Raw genomic sequence first — 20554 nt, forward strand, 5'->3', positions numbered from 1 at the left:
AAATGCTGAATTGTAGAATTTTGTAATTTTATATTGTTACATCATTAAATGTAATCGAAGTGTAAAAGTGAAAACAGAAGTTACGCATTTAAATGTTTAAAGTAAAGAATCATAATAAATAATAATGAAATTCAAATAATACTTTATATAATCATATATCTTTATTGTACACAAATGGTCAATCCATCAAATACAGTATCACATTTTTTAAGTATTCTACAGAGTTCACTTTTTTTGTTGGACTCAACAATAATTCTAAAAACCTGTAGGCTATTTTAATAACAGACGGGATCTTTAAGTGCAAATCAAAGGTAAGGCCTGTGACCCCACGTTGCCTCCCCCCACCGAATGCCTGCAATTTCACAAAAACATGCACACTGTTCAGAAATATCACAAAACGTGTTTTTTGATCTAACAGAAGATGATTTTAACACAATTTTTGTTCATTTTGGCCCGCAGGTAAAACGATGCTCTGACATTTGCTGTATCCTGTTGTGAGATGCACAGTATTTGTTAATACAGAAAAACCACAATGTCTATACATCAGGGACAACAGAGGCATCATTCAAAGGCATTACAGTCTGAAAGTGTAAAATGAAAAGGTGCATGCTTAAATGTTTCATTAATACGATGTAGCATTTCTAAATTCCTAAAGGAAAAATATGTCTCTGTTCCCCATCCCACATTACATATATTTAAAATACAGATTTCACAACACATACTGCTTTCTTTACAGTAAAATCTCTCTCTCTTTCGCTCTCTCTCTCTCTCTATATATATATCTATACTTTTCTGTTTAACTGAATCCATTTCTTGCACTACAAAAGGCATACACAATTGTTCTGAGGTATCGTTTCTCAATGAAGTGGTGTGAATCCTTGATAAGCGTACAGAAACCGATCACTTTAGATTTATGACACTGCTGACTTTGTGTATAAAACATTAAGAGGGGATTTCAATGCCCTATACTCACACATAGATTCAGAAGACAGAAAACAAGGTTGATCTTGACTGTTCTTACTATACTGGCATGACCCTCGCTTCTGAAAGTAGACTTCTTCCTGTCTTGGTCTTTTTTTCACTCGTCTGCACTCTTCTCGGAGCCTGTACCAATGACCTTCTTGTAGCAGTGTTCTCCTCCATGTTCAGGAGAGATCGGTGGGAAGTCAAACATCTTGTTCCCAGAGCCCATTCGCTTGTGGTTTCTAGCACCAGGTTGGTACAGCTGCATTGCCGGTCGGTCCTGTGCCGTGAAATGAGTAAGACACAAAAGTCTAAAGCAATACACTCATATTTCATACCACAAACACAGATTTTTCTCATGACAGATTACTTTAGAAAGTGTTATTCATGCATATAATCAGTTTCCGTCCCCTTCTGAATCACATTTCAGGCAGACAACCTGCTATTGACAGCCCCTCAAAATCCATTTAGTCCATAACAAAAACATTATACTGCACTGTATCTGTTATGCTCTTTTTTTGCCTTTAACATGGTTTGTATTTATGGTGGTGGTGATGGGGGTGACACATAATGGCTCAGCTAGCTCAGGGCTAGTAACCGGACTACTGAATCATCTGCTGAATGACTACTTACTAAATGTATAAACAGAATCCAGCATGTAAGCATTTCGATGTGCAAGATTATATGTATTCTTCTATATACATGTGGCATCTGTTCCAAAACCAAGTGAAATGGTATTTACGGTCTACATAGGAAGAAGCCTTTTAAAACAACACTCTACATACATATGCTTTACATAGGCAACAATCACACAAATAGTGGTCCTCATGAAAAACATATTGGGAAAATGTAAATTTTTATATTGAATTAAATAATTTTTATGCAGACCTTTCACTATATAGGTATACACGGGGTATAAAAATTTTGTGAATAAATATGTTTTAACTGAAATTTCTCTTTTCGTCTCTTTCGTCTTCCCCCTAAAACAGACCTAGATTTTAATGTTTTTTTGTTTTAAACATTTTAAATTCCTTATATTTTTATTTTCAGGTTGAAAAGAATTATTTGATTTAACTGACTATAATTTAACATATCTCTCGCCTCATCCACCATCTAGGATAGATTTATTTTCTCTGAAAAAGCAGAATTTTAAATATTTATTCTTCACTTTACGACATAACTTTTCTATGTTCTAAATGTTTCAAAATCCGTAAAATGCACATTTAATATACTGTTTTCCTGGTATAAATGAGATCTAATTTATGCATTCTAAAACTATATTTATAATGTACAGTGTTCCTGCCTCATCTGCTATCTTTAATGGATCTCCCTCTTGAAATATAGCAGAAATGTGAATATTTTTTAAGATTTTATATAATTTCTATAATGTTATATTTTTTATATGACATTTAAAAACCTTATTTTTTATTTCTAGGTTTAAATTAGTTGTTGCATCTCATTTTTACATTTTACACTATATATTTCAAATGGACGTTCCTCATCTGCCATCTTAAATTTATCTCCCGCACCATCTCTACTTTAGGAGCTAGAAGCATACGATGCCTTAAAATGCTGCCCATGTAGGCAACTCACTACGTTTTGGAACAGAGCCGTAGTTTTCATATTTTATAAGCTTCTTCTATTGGGAACCACTCCTCATCTGTGCCATTACAGCATTTGCAACATTCTGCTGTCAACAAGCACGCCTGGCACTGTAAGGTGCACGGCCTCTCAGTAAACAGAATGTGTAGCATCCCCTCCCGTGGGTAGAAAGGCTCAAAAACTAGCTGTACCTTTGCTGGCAGAGCCCCTCCTATCTGGTCTGGCCCCTCAGACTGGGAAGTCCTTTTCTCCTGATGCACTAACACAGACTGAGAGACACGATGTCTTCCGTCAATAATATTGCCAACAGCCAAATTACAGCTAACTACCTCAACACACATCAGTGTAGGCTGCATTGAAAGCCCCTGGAGGGAGGCAGATTCGTATTGTATTTCCCACAGACATAATGATGTATAAATCAACTACAGATGTGTAAATATTGAATGCATTAGTGGATTCATCTGCTACACAGACCGGACAAACTGACTGATGACAATAACTGTACATAATACCAGAACCAGAGCTGCAAATGAACTGTGACTGTGAGATATCGCTACTCTTTTAGCAGTTATTTACCTTATTGCGAATCCGTTCTTTCCTGCTGCCCATGTCCTCTCGATCCTCCTTGCCCAGTTTGTCTCCAGTCTCTGGGCAGTAAGAATAGCCATGATGTTGTTCTTTCTTGGCTCTGTCCTGGCAGTAGCCTTTACCCCATTTGGTCTCCTCCTTGCGTCGCATGAATTTGTCAAACTCGTAGTGATGCCTCTGTCGTTTGCGCTCCTCGTCTCTGCCACGATGCTCTTTGTCCCTTTGGCGACGGCCATGACCTTCCCGCTGCTCCTTGTCACTCTCGATTTGACTCCTACTATAGAGAGCCCACTTAATAAAATCAACCACTTGAATATGACTTTATAAATAAACGTTTATGCAGTGGGGTCCAGAAGCAACATCCAGCATGGTTTGAGAATGATCTAAATAACCAGTGTCTCAATGGAGGAAAGAACATGGTAGATGTTGAATCCCAGATTTTTAAACCCCACTGTATCTTTTATGGCAAGTAGTGGCATGTTTTAGGTAGTTCTTACTTATCCTTGGATTCCTTTGACTTAGTGTGTCCTGCTGGCTTTTCCCATCTGTTCTTCTCCTTCTCTCCGCTGTCTCCTTTATCTTTCAGTCTATCTGAGTCCACGTCATCGTCTCCATCACATTTCTTCAAAAGCTAAGGAAGACAATATTGCAAATCTCATGTAATGACTGGTTTTCAGTACAGTACAGACAATGACAGGTGAAAACAGTCCATCATGTTTAATGTCTGAAGATGAAGATGAAGTTCAAAGATGAAAGTAAAACAAGGTTTATAAGGTAGACAAATCCAAATACAAGTAGGCAATATGAAATAGTGTGCTGAATGCAACAATACTGAAAGAAATGAGAAGTGAAAATAGGCCAACTTAAATACAGGGCAAATAAGGAAAATAATGACAAACATCTGTGCTGATTAAATGAATCAACATGAAACTAAGAACAAAATACCTGAAAGCCTTTGAGACAGTAATCTTCAAGATGTGATATGTTTTTTTACCTTGATCTTTATCTCCTTCTCAGAGAGCTTCTTTTGTTTTTCAGCCTCCTTTCGCTTTCGTCTCTCCTCTTCTCTGCGTTTACGCTTCTCCTCCTCCCTCTGTCGCTTCTTTTCCAGTTCTCTCCTTCGCCTCTCCTCTCTTTTTTCCTCTCTTATTCTCTAGAATTGAAAAGAATAATTTATATACAGTACAAAATCATTGTGTTTAACATGCAATCAGATGTTGTTCTTACCTGTTTCTCTAATTTCTTGTTTTTGATGTATTCCAGCAAAGGTGTTGTCCTTTTGGCTGCACAAAGTCACACAGATAGAAAATAGAGCTTAGTTTATGGTCAATTTTAATGGAACAATTTGTTCCAACAGAAAATTCTGAATAGCGGTTTTCTGCTGATGAGCAAAACAACATCTATGGCAACATGTGATTTGAAATCAAACAATAGGATGAAAATTCATGTTTGAGGAATTATTGTGTGTTAAGTAGTAGATTAAAAAATTATAATGTACTCTGTTAATAACATAACCTTGGTTCCCTAAGAGATGGGAATGAGTACTGCGTCTGCTAATATGCTATGGGAAAAAGCATTTTTCTTAGATGACCGAAGCCTTGTCAATAATGCAGTGTAACTGCACTGCCATTGGTTCATGCAGTGAATTAAAAACCTATGGTAAAGAAGCCGCCAGAATGGGTGGGGCCATCTGGCTATATAAGCGGGAATTTTGCCATAGAATCCTTAGGTTACTTCGACTGAAGCAACGACTGAGTGGTGCAGCTACATAGCATGGCCAACAACACGTTTCCTATCTCAGGGAACCAAGGATAAGTTAGTAACCGAGTACGTTCCCTTTTGATACTTTACTCGTATTGTATCTACTAAGATGCTATGGGGAATCTGTAAAATCCTGCTGTGCTATGCTAGAGGAATGACTAATACTTGAACTTGCCTTAAGCACCCAAGGAGGCCCAGAGGGACCAAGTATTTTTCAGTGAAACCCCCGGAGGAGACAATGGGGCCAAACATACAGAAGTTGGCCTGGCTTTGGGTAATCATCTTACAGAGAAATTCTTACAGCCTTTGAACTCAGTGAGGGAAAGAGCATACACACAGCGACCGTCACAGCCCTAATCCCTGTCCTTCGAAAAATATGTTGGGCAATGAGAGTTGTCTTCTGAGGTGAAGAAGTCGACCTCTGCCTTGCCGAAGATCTCCCAGATTCTTTGAACCATTTTTGGGTGGAGCATCCATTCTTCTGAGGGGACCTTGCTTTGAGATAGCATGTCTGCTCCTTGGTTCAACCGGTCACATGTGTTGCTTTTAGTGAACGCAAGTTGAGCTGAGCCCATTCCAAGAGGTGCTCTACCAGAATGAAAAGGCGCTTCAAGACCACCCTGGCGATTTATATAGGACAAAACATTCATGCTGTCCAAGTGGACTAAACCGTGGTATCCTTCTAGGTCTGGGAGAAAGGTGTGAAGGCCCAAACATACTGCCAGCATTTCTAGGCAGTTGATGTGAAGATGATATTCCTCTTTCGACCAGTGGCCCAAAGCCAGTTTGCTATTGCATAATGCTCCCCAACCTTTGTTGCTGCAGACCATTTCCAGGGGCCTGCCCCCTTCCATCCACTGAGGGTCTTTCCAAGGGGCCAGAGCTGCTATGCAGGCATGGTCCACCTAGATACAAAGGCGCCCGAGATGCAAGGCACATGGCGGAACTTGAGTTTTCAGCTAGCATGAAGCGGCTGCATGCAAAGTGGGCCCAACTGAAGTACCGGAGATGCGGAGGCCATGAGGCCCATAATCTTCTAAAATGCCTTGAGAGGACAGGAGACTTCAACTTTGAATGTAGCCACGAGCTGATGAATGGCCAGTGCACTTTCTGGTGACTACCACCCTCATTTGTTCTGAGTTGAGAACTGTTCCCAGAATGATATCTGTTGACTGGGGAACAGCATGCTCTTGGCAAAATTGAGTCCCTGAGTCCCAGGCATTCTAAGTGTCTGAGGAGGAAGGATCTGTGAGAAAGTAGCTCATACTCCAACTGGGCCAAGATGAGCCAGTCATCAAGCTAATTCAGAATGCGGATTCCCATCTGTCTCAGAGGGGAGATCCATGCACTTCGTAAAATTGCGAGGAGCTAGAGAAAGTCCAAAGGGAAGGACCATGTGTTGATATGCGTCTTTGCTCTGAACCAAGGTTGGAAACATGCCGCTGAATTGCGGGGGGCTTCAAGTGAATTGCAGAGAATAGCCTCGTTTTATTATCCCCAAAACCCATTCTGACACTCAGGGGATATTCACAACAAACATATTGCCTTAGGCACCCGGAAGTGAATTGGGTGCCTTCAAAAAATGAAGAAGGCCTTGAAGAAGGCCTTGAAGAAGGCAAGCCACAAGCAAAGCAGGATGAGACATCAACTCTTGTAGTGAGAGAGGTCGGTCTCAGCGAGCATAACATCAGCATGGGCATATTCAAATACGAAGCTGTCAGTGATATTAAATCATCGGTGACAGCATTCTGCTCTTATCCGCTTAGAAGGATTGAGCTGCTCGACGAACGAGAGGCACTGATCCTCATGTGTAAACACACTAGCACATCAAAGAGCAGCATGGAGAGTGAAACATGTGGGGGCTTTTCTGGCGGGTGAGAGCGTTTTTTCAAATGTGTCTGGTCAATCAATGTCTACTTAAGTCACGCTTAGTAGCAATTGTGCTGGTTAGACCCTACTCCGGAGTAGGAGCTAATCTGGTTCTCGAAAAGGAAGTCCGGTACTAAAATCACACCTAGTTCCTGTGGTGCGAAAATGCCCAGAAGTGGGTAGTTCCACAATTAGTTCTGGTACTTATGGTTCCTGTGATGCAAAAGGCCATATAATTACAGCAGATAATGATCTGAATGTATAAAGGCTGGATAGAGAATACCTCAGGTGGTATGGTGGCAGTAAATGGAAATCCACAGATGATTAACAGATCAGGGATAGCTGGAGCAGTTTTTGGATGTTTAGGGGAAGAAACTCTTAAGGAAATAGAGAGTATTATTATTATTATATAAGAGACAAAAAGAGATATGGGGAAACGCTGAATGTATAAACCCCTCACAACATACTGCATCATTTAGTGAGGATTTTGAACATAAAATGACAGAGTACCACTCTCAGTGTTCATGAGAATGACTGTCAGATTCAGATGGAAATCAAAAACAGCAGACAGTAATTGAGTAATCAGAAGATTATCTTAGAGAAGTAAGATTGCGACATAAAATAGCAGGCAAGTTAGAGCTAAACAGAGTGTTAGACCAAATAAATAATGACTGGCCTGAAGTTAACATTAAAGGGATAAAATACAAAAATCCTAACAGCAGAAAAAGAGGCAGACAATAAGGGAGAAAGAGGGATCAGAAAGTAATCAGAGGATGCAGTTCAACGTATGGTCAAATGAGGTTAGCCAGTAGATCTCCACCAGCCAAAAGCATTGCTGGGCCAGAAGGTTCGACAAAGTCTGGTAAGCAGGTTATATTTCGGGAAGGATATTCTTATATGATAAAGGCAATTAGGGAGATGGATAGAATGACAAAGGTCCTTAAAAAAGAAATTAAAGAGCTGCAAATGGCATTAGAAGAGTCAGAACCTGAATATAGCATAGAGATAGACTCAGACTCATATGAATTTGAAGACTGGGAAGAAGAGCCAAAAAAGATACCTCCTAGATACCTCACATTTAATGCCTCAAAAAAGAGTCAAGAGAAGAACAGGTTGATCTACAATCTAAATAGTTAAACTTAACTGAGGCTGTAAGGCAGCAGGTAGTAGGGTTGGGTGATATCTACAAAATTGGAATCAGACGATGTCTACAAAATTGGCAGTGGACGATGTCTTCAGTGAAACATCGTGATGGATGATGACATTGGGGTAGGATACTCCGTCATATATCCAAATTGTTTTTTGAAACTTTGTCCATGTTTAGCATGAGAATCCAACTCTTTAAAAGTATAAACAACTCTGAATGCATGAAACAGCATGCTTCAGTCATTGGAGAAAAATTTGTTTTCCCATAGCGTCTTAGCAGACGCAGTACGAGTTAAGTAAAAACCTATATATTAAGCCTATATATTAACCCCATAGCAGCCCATTAAAAATTATCCTACCAGACTGGCCTGCAAATTGATGTCATGATTGAACAGCTCTATAGTTGGATAGCAATTCTCAACATCAAAAATGCTCTTATCAAAATAAACTAAAACTAGTTTTGTAATACACTTGTCCTGTTAATATATCTTCTGATATACATTTATCTACAAACAGACTAACAGTGCTAAACTATTTCCAAAACAGTACCTATGAGTTCTCGGGTTTTAGCTTCAATCTCGCCCAGCAGTGTTTCTGGATTTGCCATTGATTTCTCCTCATCACAGGAGTAATTTTCCAGAAATCGCCTGTATTCTGGGTCTAAAAGAATATTTTAAATAAAGTGTTAAACATATTAACTTACTGCAGTATATAGTTTATTTAGTAAAGTAACTTTTTATAGATACCTTGAATCTATGAATAATGTTTTATAAATAAAAAATATAAACACCTTCTTCAATAGTTCCTGCTTTAGCATCTTTCTTCTTTAACTTTTTCTTGGAAACCTTCTGAAATGGAGCAAATTCTACAACAGCTGGAAACTCTTGGCCTAAATGTAAAAAAATATAAAACAAATATAATATTAAACAAATATTTAGTGGACTTGTTATATATTAAACTAAATTAAAACCATTAATATTACCACTATAACTTAACTGGTTTGAGGGGGAATAAAGAGTAAAATAAACTATGAAATCAAATTACCTTTATTGTCAATGAATACATAGCCATCAAAGCGATCTCTGAAAATAATGATATCCTCTGGGTTTTTGAAGTTGATGTAGGCTCTTGAGAAGAGATGTGGGTATAAGCTGGGGAAATTAAATATATAAAGACATGCACATGTATAAGACGCTGACAGTGCTCTTGATCACAGTACATTGATATACACAAGCCAAATATACCTCTGATCAGCAGGGAAGAACTCAAAATAGTCAAAAGATGGAAGCGGACTCAGATGCTCCTCGAGCTGGTCTTTTGATAGACTGGGTGGCAGTCGGCGTATGACAACCTTCATAAAAAGAAGCATATTTAAACAAAATTGAACTAAAACAAATCATCAACACCAAAGCAAGACTAGCACCCACAATTACAAATATTAGAGTACAATGGCAATAACAAAAATGAACATGCCATAACACATGTGTAAAACACTACAAGAGATAAAAAAGAGAGACCTATCTAGTATACAAAATAAAAAAACTTTTTTGACATTTTTGTGCTGAGGAGGGGCTGTGAACATTTCTAATTTCTCAACTTATTACAGTCTAATTTTATTGAAGAGTCCAAAATCAAACAGAATGCTGTTATGGTCCTTTCATGTAATTTTAATCTTTTAAAATCCAGTCCTCATTAATTGCAAATCCATGGAAAAAACGAACAGTACATCATTTACAATTTCCATGTGTTCCATAAATTTGAGTTATACATGAGTAATGCCAGAATTATCCCTATACACATACATTGGCAATATATACATAATAAAAATATAAATGTTCTAATGTCTACAGCACCACTTTTTTAAAATTCTAGATGCATATAAATATTCAATGCCTGGATTTAATTAATCCATCCAAAAGGGTAATTGCGTAGGAATGCAATGATTGATGCCACTGGGATCTTCGTTTCGTCAGGCTGTCCTGCCTTTTCGCTGTCTATGGTGCTGAATCCCGTTCCCACCATCATCATTCACACACTCCAACCTACCAAACAACTGCACCACTTACCTTGGTGAAGATCTCCTTTTTCTCCTCCTTGTGCTTCGGGTTCACCGCGACGTTGTCCTGCTCCCTCTGACACTCCCTGAACTGGATCTCCACGCTGCCTCTCTCCCTGCTTCCTGTCCTCTGCTCCTTTTCAGACCTCATATCTCCATTTCGCCCTCTTCGCTGTCTGAAATCCGTAAACTCTCGCGGGAATTCACCCAAATACCGCGAGGCTTGCATGTTAGTGTTTATTCTCGTCATGTAATGCCTATATGTTTCGTTGCATTTTGTTTATACAACAAAAACAGAATTATGAGCTACGTTAGTTTAAATTGTAATAATAAATAGAATATGGCTATTTGGGCACTATATATGTGGTTCATTTTTTTATTTAGATACTAGAGAGATACACAAATATATTACTCAAGTAAAACAAATATCTTTATTTGAGCAAGGTGAAAGGGGATTAAAACAGCGACCATGACTGTCATCGTGTGCCGGGCGCCGCAGTGTCGTCCTCGGGGTCGCTGTCGGTGCCGCTCGGCTGGACGCACGGTGGCTCCGGTCCGAACGGGCTCCAGGTGCTGACTGTGCTCCATACGCCTGGGCTGCTGGGCTGACTCACGGAGTGCCCGAAACAGTCACGACTAGGAACTGCAAGAAGCACGAGACCACAATCCGTCTGCAAACATATCTGTCAGTGTATCTATATTCTGTTTCCATTCCCTTATTCGCCTGCACGGCATATTTATCTAACCGTCTGTCGGCGAAAGCATTACATAATAGATATAGTAACCTATTATAATCTGTTATATTTATTGTCAAAAATGTTGGCCTGCCCTGTCTTTAGAAAGTATACAAATGTTTATTTATCTGAAAAATTATTTACCCGTTCCTCTACAAAAAGATCTATTCACCCATCTGGGAATCTACTGCACTTATAAATCGACTAATTTATTAATCACACAAATGTGTCCATCTGTATCTTTCCACAGCTAGAACTCTATTTATCTGCAAATATATCTGTCCATCTGTATGAAATAGCATGCATACAGACAAACCAAAATTTATTAAGACACTTTCAACATTTCTCACATTGTCATAGGTTAGGCTATTTGTAACAGTTTTAGAAGAACTAAGGATAAATAGAAGAACTCTGAGATAAATGTCAGATAACTTTGATAGAAAAGTATATACTGGATTAGGCAACCAAAAATTATTCAGATGCTAAATTTAAGTAGCCTACAAAATTAGATAATGCCAATCTAAGTCAAATAATTACCAAGCAATGCTTAATTTTGTACAGTCTGTGTAAAAAGGTCGCATTAGCAATTAAAAAAAGAAAGAAAGATTTTTTTTTTTTTTTTGGTTTGACTGTATGCCCATTCATTTATTTGCAAATTTATCGATCATCTTCATACATATATACTTTATCAACAAAAAATTATCGGTCTATAAAAGTAGGCATCCAGCCGTTTACCCCTCTGTCCATCTACCTTTCTGCTCAAGTATTATTAGCCTATCCACTTATTTATTTATCTAAACAAATGGTCTGTCCATCTGTCTTCCATTTTCACAAATATATCTGTAAAATTTTCAATCTTCCCATTAATCTATATGCAAAGTATCTATCCAAACATTTAGTTGCAAAATTTACATCTGCAAAAGCATCCATCAGCAAATCCATTATCAATCTGCAAAAGTAAGTATCTACTATAAGCTGAAGATCCACAATTCAAAATGCACAATATTTTACTTGGCAACATTATTACTTATTACTTGGCATATTAACATTACATTTAAAATGGTGTCCTTGTTACAGTGTAATTATACATTTAAGTGCTGAGTAAAATGAACTACTTGTGATTAGGGTAAGGTTTAGGGTTAGGATTAGGGTTACTTCCATATTATTATGCATAATTTATTTATAATTAATTTGTGATTTGCAATACAACATACAATTATGTACAGTAGGTACACGGTTCCTAGCATTCATTTTATATTATGTATAAGTATTTAGTAAAGTCGCCTAATATAAAATAGGACCAAAATCTATTCATCTATTTATTTATATCTATCTACATTATTTCCTCTATTTAGAGTATCACTATCCATAATTAAAGCTGTTGTAGTGTCTTACCACTGAGAAACGTTTGCTTTCCGCTGGCCGTCTCAATGCAGAGCTGAGGTGAAGGCCTCTCTGGCGTGGAAATGGAGCTCTTTAAACTGGGCACAAATGTAGAACAGGTGTCCAGATCCTGACTCACACGCACATGCGAGTAGGTGATGTTGGATTTGGATGGTGTGCAGCCCATGACTAATTCTGCTGCTCACAAGCCAGCTTCCATCTGCGGAGCATCCACAGCCTGCACATTTCAGTGGCAGGGCCACTATGAGAGACCCCATGACGTTCCTGATGCACAATTAGGGAGGAGGTGCCAGATGCCCCCTTGAGAGGGGCTTTGAGCACCGCAAAATAAATAAATCAGGAACCATTTAAAATGACCTTCAGTTGTAACATCAACATACACTTTTGGTCAAAAGTTTGGAAAAAGCAGATGTGCCGTTTTGTATATTTCTGAAACTATATGATACATTTATTCAGCATTTATTTGAAAAAGATATCTTTTGTAACTTTATTAATGTGTCACGGTCTCATTTAATGTGTCCCTAATAAATAACAGTTTCAAAATGTAATAAAATTTCACATCGTTTTTTTATCAAATAAATACAGCTTTGGTGAGCATGAGAGACCTCTTTCAAAAACATTTTTAAAAACCTTTAATTATTGCAAACTTTTGACCGGCAGTGTACACCGTTATCACATAAATCATATTAATAATCATATTCTTGTATTTCACTACTGATGTGGTTGGACAAACTAACTTCAAGCTTTTATAAAGTGTTACAGAAACAAATGACCAAAAACTAAATCTGTGGGCTGATTTTGGTCACTTGCAAAAGAAATGCACAGATTACCTTGCATTCTCAACTTCAGGCACAGATTTGGCATGACTGATAAAATCACTTATCAAAGTCGTTGCAAGTAGCTTCCTTTGGTTGACTAATTTCAGGGTTTTCTAAACAATGCAAATGTCAGCAGATCAATGTTATCGCCTGATTGGCACTGTAAATATCACTTTTTTTTCAGCCTCATCCACAAAACAGATGTTTTAATATAGCAGCAATGAGAATACACAAATGTGTGTAAAAATATGGATGCAGGGTTTATTGATTAAATCATTCGAACCCTTTTGCATTCACTTCTTTACATTTATTCATAGTAAAAAAAATCCACAGGGGTCTGACACACAGGACACGGCCGGTGGTGGGTTGAGGGAGGGTGGGTTATTTGTGTCCTCTTTAGTGTCACCTTCTATCATCATCGCATGCTCAAAGTTCCTTTTTGACCCATTTATAGGTCTCAATCACGTACTGGTGTCAGACATGGACGTCTCCAGCATCATATCACTCTCGTGCATGTCACATTCTAAGAGGAAGCGCTGGAAAGCATCGTTTTGTTTATCAGCACTGAAAGACTGTGTTTCCAGGCACACGTTCACCTCTTCTACGGGTTGAGCTCTGCTCTCATTGCCGTCGGCAGAAGTGTTGAGCATCTTCATCAGTGCAGGCGTGCTGAGGGTCTTTCTCACTTTGTCTTTAATATCAGTTCCTGCAAACCCAGACAAGTTAACAGTTGCAAAGTAAATGTACGAATTAGATGCTGCACACAAAGCATATGGTTGGTTATCTTACCAATGTAAGCATCCGAGTCGCTGATATACATCTCAATGCAGTGACCCAGCATGGTTACGGAAAATGTGTCATCTCGTTTAAGACCAAGTGCCTAATGAAGGAGTTTAAATGTTTGAAGTAAATCATAATTGATTGATAAAAAAAATAAAAAAAAAATAAAAAAAAGAGAGACCAAGAAATTATGATTATATTCTCACAGTGTGAAAGTAGTCAATGGCACTCTCAAAATCTCCCATGAGGCTGTGCACATAACCGATGGCTGAGTAAGTGGAGGCATTCTGTGGGATGAGGACCAAAGCTTGCCTGTGGTATTCGAGAGCCTGTTCATATTTCCTACACAAACAAGATGAAAGCAATCACTGACCTGATTTGTGTCTATTGCAACAGATCAACATCTAGACAAGCTCGCTATAGAGGCAGTGGAAAAATCCTAATCAAATGTTGACTTGATAGTATAAACTGCACATTATTATCGATTTGTCATATTTTGTGTGGGTCTAGACTGGCACTTTTATGTATGCTCAGGTTTCAGTTTTGTATAGATGAAATGCTCAATGTGAATGTCATCTTTCAGATGTGGCTATAAATGATTAAATACTTGGAAGAAAAACAAAACCAAACCTAATTTAGTAGATTTAAAATTCAGAACATTCTATCAATGATGGAATTTCCAAACTAAAAAAAATCTCTCTCTCTCTCTCTCTCTCTCTCTCTCATATATATATATATATATATATATATATATATATATATATATATATATATATATACGTTTTTTTCTAATCTTATTTTTATAAAATATTTTCAAAAAATTTGCACAATTAAGGTTTAAATATTAACCACAAAACAAATTCTGAATACTTACTGCATGTGGACAAATTTAGGAAAAATTGTCCATAAAACAGTCCATAAAACAAGCAAACAAAGACAGAAATAATCAAAAAGACATTTATAACTATAGAATCACGAGTGAAATGATCTTCAAGTTTGAATTGCGAGCCCTTTGATATCCAGTGGGTGGACATGTATAATTCATGAAACACTAGAGTGACAGAACAAAACAACCCTCTATTAAATAGGAGAAAAACAGACACAAAACAGAGAAAGGACTCATTGTGTCCAAGCCCAGTTCATGCTCTTCATTAAAATCCCACTCCTGATCATTTTAGCAGCAGACACTTTAGTAACAGTTCCAGATTAGTTCATCACTATGGCCCTGATTCCATCTATTTTTAAATGGGATATAGTGAGCTATATCAGCTGCAATATTTGTCAATATGTATTGTAGTGTATGTCCACTACCATTCAAAAGTTTGGGTTTTGTAAGATTTATGTGTAAGGTTTTACACTCAACAAGGCTGCATTAATTAGATTTTTAAAAAAAGCAATTAAAAAGATGATATTGTGGAATAATATTTTAAATCAAAATAATAATATTTTAAAATATAACTTGTTCCTGTGATGGCAAAGCTGAATTTTCATCAGTCTTTACTCCAGTCTTCAGCGTCACATGATCCTTCAGAAATCATTCTAAAATGCTGATTTAGTGCTTTAGTACCTTTTCTTCTTATTAATGTTGAAATATTTGTGTGGAAAAACTGATCAGTTTTTCAGGATTCTTTGATGAATAGAAGGTTGAAACGAACGGCATTTATTTAAAACAATCTTTCATAAGATTCTAAAATGTCTTTACTATTACTGCTCAACTTCTTGCACCCATGATCAACTGAATGCAGCCCATTAAAAGAACTGATTTCGGTCAACCCCAAACATTTGAATGGTAGCGTAGGTTATGAAAAACGAAAGTAAATGTACTAAAAACTAAAATCAGGATTCTTTCAACTTACTTCAATTTTCGACAGACATGACCTAGATTGTTTAAGAGCGGCTCCCATTTGTCTACCGTCACCTAAAAAAAAAATAAAAAAAATAAAAAAGTATTCATTAAAAGAACAGAATATTTTACAAGGGTATGATACCTACAATGTACCAAATGTGGGAAATTCGGCCATTAAAGTTAACATGCTACAGAGAAAACATGTTTTTTATTTTGACAACTGAATTTGAGTAACTGAATCTGTTTGCCAATTGGAAATTTGTGTAAAAGAGGTATTTTCACTGTATCATCAGTTGAACGAAGAACCCAAGAATATAGAAGTGCATCATGACGTCTACTCTGACTAACGTTTGTCCTGACAGCAAAGAAAAACAGGATGGTTACCTCATTTCCAATGGCCTTGATCTTATCCATGGCATCTAGAAACAACTTCTCAGCTGTTTTATAACTGCAACAAAGCAAAGCATTCATCAGAAAAGATTGAACAAAACCATTAACAACTGATGAACATAATCCTTTTTGTATTCACTTACTCTCCATTTTGGAAAGCAACCACAGCTACCTCATGTATGACAAAGGGGTCCTCAGGCGCAATGCTGAGGGCCTGGCTAAAGAAACGTTCTGCCAGCTTGGGGTTGTTAGTGAGTCCATACTCCAAACCGATGTACAGCATGGGCAAGTGACATCTGCTCAAACAGGAAGTCAGAAAGTGTTTTTTTGTTTTATTGAGATATTTGTCTTTTCTGTCACAAGCAGCGCAGGTCTACAAACCCTTTCATGAGCTGGGCAGCAGTGAAGTACGCAGCCATGGCCTGATCGTGTTCACTCTCCACAGCAAACGAGTGACCGTATGCGATCCATGCCGGTCCGTATGTGCGCTCCAGCGTGGTGGCTTTACTGCAGAAAGGGGATTTCGATGTTAACCACAAGCTTCCTCAGCTACAAATCTACTGCTATCATTTACGAAACCTTTCGCCAGATTTAGCACCGAAACGTGTTTCGCAAAAATGACCTTCATGGGAAAGTAAGTTCTGCAGGGTCAGCACTAAAAAGTAGTTTTCCCCCAGAATATCTGGATTTATGTGATAAGGCAAAAGGTTACAATACTTTTCACTTATTTTATATTTCTTTCGAAGATATGAGTGACTTCTTTAGAAAGAAATATATGTTAGACAACATTATGTTACAATTTCAGTTAAACAATAAAATGTTATTGAAATCAGTCTCTTATGCTAATCGGGGCTGCATTTATTTGAACAAAACTACAGTGACTGTAATACTAAATATTAATATTAGTTAACAATTCAAATAATTGTTTTCTATTTTAATATATGTAAAAATGTAATTATTCCAGAGCAGGCAAAGCCAAACTTGCCATTAGTGTGTAAGAAACTGTTTTGTTACTTAACATTTTTAGAAAGTTTAAACAGCATTTATTTGAATTGTTAATTTTTTTGTAACAATCTAAAAGTCTTCACTGTCACTTCAGGTCAATTTAATGCATCCTTGCTAAATAAAGTAACTATTTCTTTAAGAAAAGAAAACCACAAACTTTTGAATGGAATTGTAAGTTTCCATAATTAAATACAGTTGTACCTCAGATACCGCCTTGCGTGTTCGTTTTTATGCCCAACCATGAGGTAGTAACAGCCAACAGCAAACCACGAAACCTTGAAAAGGTTCACGGAGAAAGAAATGATGAGAAAGCAATCACATGAAACTTAGCTGAAACTTGTGTTATGAAAGACAATCGAACTCACTGGATTGCTGGGATACAAATCCACCAGTTTATGAGACAGGTAAAACAACTCTAAAAGAGACAACGGGTGATAAATGTTATGAATGTTATGATTTCACATTAAAAGTCGACATTTAAATTAAAGTCTCATACCATTTGCTTTGCTCAGCTCAACAAGGGTTCCTATGTGCACTGGTAAACAGTTAGCATGAAACGGGTCTTTCACCATAACCCTGGATTTAAAACAACATCAGAGGATTTCAAACTCTCCCTAAATGTCCAACCAAACATTAGGCTTTGCAGACTTACATTGATGTAAGAGAGTAGCACATTTTAAAGTCACAGTTGTAATAATGTCGCTCTGCGAGGGAGACGACAACATCCAGGTTGTCCTGGAGACCGTTGACTATTTCTGGGACCACCATCTCGCTAGGTTTGTTATACTGGAAAAGGAGAGTTGCTGATTAGTTCTTCAGAGAGCACTTCAGAACCACTGACTGAATAAACAGGTACTTCAAATCCTCATAGTAATTTGTGCACGTTCCTTTTTTAAACTGAAGAATAAACACAACAAAATCAGGATAAATAATGAACAGCATCTGATCCACATGATGACGTGAAGGTTCAATCAAAGCTTTTTCCCATGAAAATTATTGCAAACCATCTTTTACTTCTTTTTCCTAACCTTACTATAGTTTCGATTGCAAAAAAAGCCTTTTTACCTTCTTTAATTTATTTTCAAAAAGGAAATGCAGCAATTCCACTTCCTCTTCTGTACACTGTTGACTTAAAGGCAGAGAATCCAAGAAATCTTTCTCTACAACAAAATAACATTATGCATTTAAAAGCATACATATAACCCTATAACTACATACCCACCCAAATATATATATATATATATATATATATATATATATATATATATATATATATATATATATGTTAGTTAAGCTGTAAGCAACTTAATGTACAAAAACAGATAATTTCAAAAACAGAATGACAGTATGAAGAGCTTCTCTCACCCTCTTGGGCGGTCAGCATGTGATGGGACGTCAAAAGGTCAAAGGCTTCAAAGCAGTAGACATCCAGTTTCAAGGCCTCTTTGTAGCTAGACATGGCTAGGGGTCTGTTGTCCATGGCATCATAGATCTTCCCCCGCAGGAGACAGATGGAACTGTTGATCTGAGGGAAAAGACCACAGGGAGTAAAAGATCCAGTCAAACTGTTACGCCATTCAATTACCAAGATTATTTCTGAAGACCAACTGGACTCATTCATTCAGGTACAGTGTAAATAGAATAAAAAAAACATTAATAAACAATCAATGAAGAAGAAAATGTTCCAGAGAGAAAATAAAAAAATAAAAATGTAGGATTGATCCTAAAAAGATAAATAAAAGTTCACTGCTCACTGAGGCAGGAGACATTTCCCATTCCTTTAGGGTTACTCTTGAGCCATTATCCTCCTTCACATTCTTCTCCAATATTTTTTTGCTGGCTGCTTCTTCCATGTCCAGTATGTCTAGAGCTTGTTGATATTCTTTGGCAGCATACTGCAGATTACAAAAAGATTTAATAGTACAATCAATGATTATTTCCTTATTTAGGGTTACAGACAAATTGGTCCACCAGTCATAAAATTACACAAATGCTCCACCCATTTATCAAATATTTAGGCTAGTCTGATTAGTTTTCAGATACCAATACACTTATATTTATAATTTACATAGTGAAATCCATCAAAAAAAAAAAAAATTCCACAAAAAAGGCATTTATATGCAATATCACAATATTTTATTTTATATAATGCATAAAATGAAACTTTCATGACATTTATCAAAATACTCACGTGACATCTTGCAGCTAGATACTGGCAGGCTCCATACAACTGAGAAACAAAACCCAAAAACCAAGCTACGTATAAACAACAAGCACTGTATCCTAATTCATTATTGATTTCTTCACTTCATTCTACTGCATTAATGCACTTCCAACATTTCAGCATGGAAATATCGAGTTAGGTTTTGGAAGGACTGCGACTCAGAGATTTAAGAATATCTGTTACTACTGAAATGACTTCAATCAATGGCTAGCTCTTACCTTGTCAAGTTTGCGAGATCTGAGCGCATGAGAAGCTCTGTGATACTGTGCTGTCAAATAAAGGCACTGTGCTAACCAATAAACGTCTTGAGGATCCTCTATAAGAGATTAAACAGTCTGGGATTAGTCCAGTATGCAATTAAGAGTCAAGGTCATTTAATTAACACAGAATATGTATTGTATCTAATGCTTGCACTGCTGTTTGACAGCATCCACAGAGTTCAGGATGAAGATACTTACCATGTGATAAGGATGCTACTTTGTCAGCCCAGAACAGAGCACTTTGATACTGTTGCTATAAAACAGATCATGCAGTAAGTATAGAGAAAACTTCACTGCATTTATATTGTCACTATGAAGATAAAACTTGACTTTATTTAGCAAACAAAAGCTGTAGAAGATAATTTAGCCACATTAGGTGCACACGCCCTCATAGAGGTTATATTACCTATTTATTTCTAAGAATAAAATAGTCCAAAACAACACGATGTCATATCTATTAATAATTATGTTATTTAACAATACATTAAGAAGCTGTTAGCTTGAAAGTCAGCTGGCTAGCTTCAAAAATACACCCATGTGTACCGAGCTTAATGTACTAACTCTACCTTTTTCATTTTCTATAATATTCTGATCACGTATTATCATATAAACAGCTTTATAAAATCAGAAATAAATAAAATCTTATTTGAGGTACGAACTCAAGCTAGTCTTAATGCTAAATATTCTGCCTCTTCTTACCTGATCAATGTAGTGTCGCACTCTTTTGCGAAGCCTGTCAAGATTCATGACGATTGTACTGTTTGTCAAATACAAAACACTTTCATTATTGTCAAATGTAAAATGACAGAAAATTAGTTTTTTAAGACTGATCCTCTGTATGTAGATTGAAGCCCGCGGTTAGCATAAACCGTGTGTTACATTGATGACACTCCGTACAGAAACACGGATTTTGTCAAGTTCTGTCATTTACATAGACAGTAAAAGAAATTTACTATCTGAATATGGGTTGGAAGAAAAATACAACAAAAAATTCAAATTTCAGTGAAAATACATGTTTTTTTTTTTTTACACACTTAGAATATCATAACATATATATAAACACACATAATAAAAACGCAATACATAAATACACAAGCTCTCAAACGTG

At 37.0% G+C, this 20554-nt stretch overlaps 2 protein-coding genes across 4 annotated transcripts; both read right to left on the reverse strand.

Moving 5' to 3' along the window:
- Positions 1 to 139: 139 nt before the first annotated feature.
- upf3a (UPF3A regulator of nonsense mediated mRNA decay) lies at positions 140 to 12370 on the reverse strand. Of its 3 annotated transcripts, none has more exons than XM_052565763.1 (12): positions 12115 to 12370; positions 9996 to 10628; positions 9174 to 9280; positions 8974 to 9080; positions 8720 to 8818; positions 8479 to 8589; positions 4381 to 4436; positions 4148 to 4306; positions 3651 to 3784; positions 3142 to 3427; positions 2757 to 2834; positions 140 to 1243 (listed from the first exon to the last, which is right to left on the reverse strand). In XM_052565763.1, exons 2-12 carry the CDS (start codon positions 10233 to 10235, stop codon positions 1079 to 1081), a joined length of 1542 nt encoding a protein of 513 aa, XP_052421723.1. In that variant the 5' UTR covers positions 10236 to 10628; positions 12115 to 12370; the 3' UTR covers positions 140 to 1078. The 3 variants fall into 3 exon arrangements, with proteins under 3 accessions (XP_052421723.1, XP_052421722.1, XP_052421724.1); XM_052565762.1 differs by having other exon boundaries at positions 3142 to 3430; positions 12115 to 12369; XM_052565764.1 differs by lacking the exon at positions 2757 to 2834 and having other exon boundaries at positions 3142 to 3430; positions 12115 to 12369.
- Positions 12371 to 13176: 806 nt separating this feature from the next.
- On the reverse strand, positions 13177 to 20347 carry LOC127965158 (cell division cycle protein 16 homolog). The gene is made up of 18 exons (XM_052565761.1): positions 20146 to 20347; positions 19645 to 19699; positions 19405 to 19502; positions 19154 to 19192; positions 18717 to 18857; positions 18328 to 18487; positions 18028 to 18122; positions 17615 to 17748; positions 17459 to 17538; positions 17328 to 17377; positions 17164 to 17237; positions 16339 to 16464; positions 16101 to 16253; positions 15952 to 16015; positions 15578 to 15639; positions 13928 to 14063; positions 13731 to 13821; positions 13177 to 13647 (listed from the first exon to the last, which is right to left on the reverse strand). The coding sequence occupies exons 1-18, from the start codon at positions 20191 to 20193 to the stop codon at positions 13403 to 13405; spliced, it is 1851 nt and encodes a 616-aa protein (XP_052421721.1). The 5' UTR covers positions 20194 to 20347; the 3' UTR covers positions 13177 to 13402.
- Positions 20348 to 20554: the final 207 nt, after the last annotated feature.

Source organism: Carassius gibelio, chromosome B9, assembly GCF_023724105.1.
Source record: "Carassius gibelio isolate Cgi1373 ecotype wild population from Czech Republic chromosome B9, carGib1.2-hapl.c, whole genome shotgun sequence".
NCBI lineage: Eukaryota > Metazoa > Chordata > Actinopteri > Cypriniformes > Cyprinidae > Carassius > Carassius gibelio.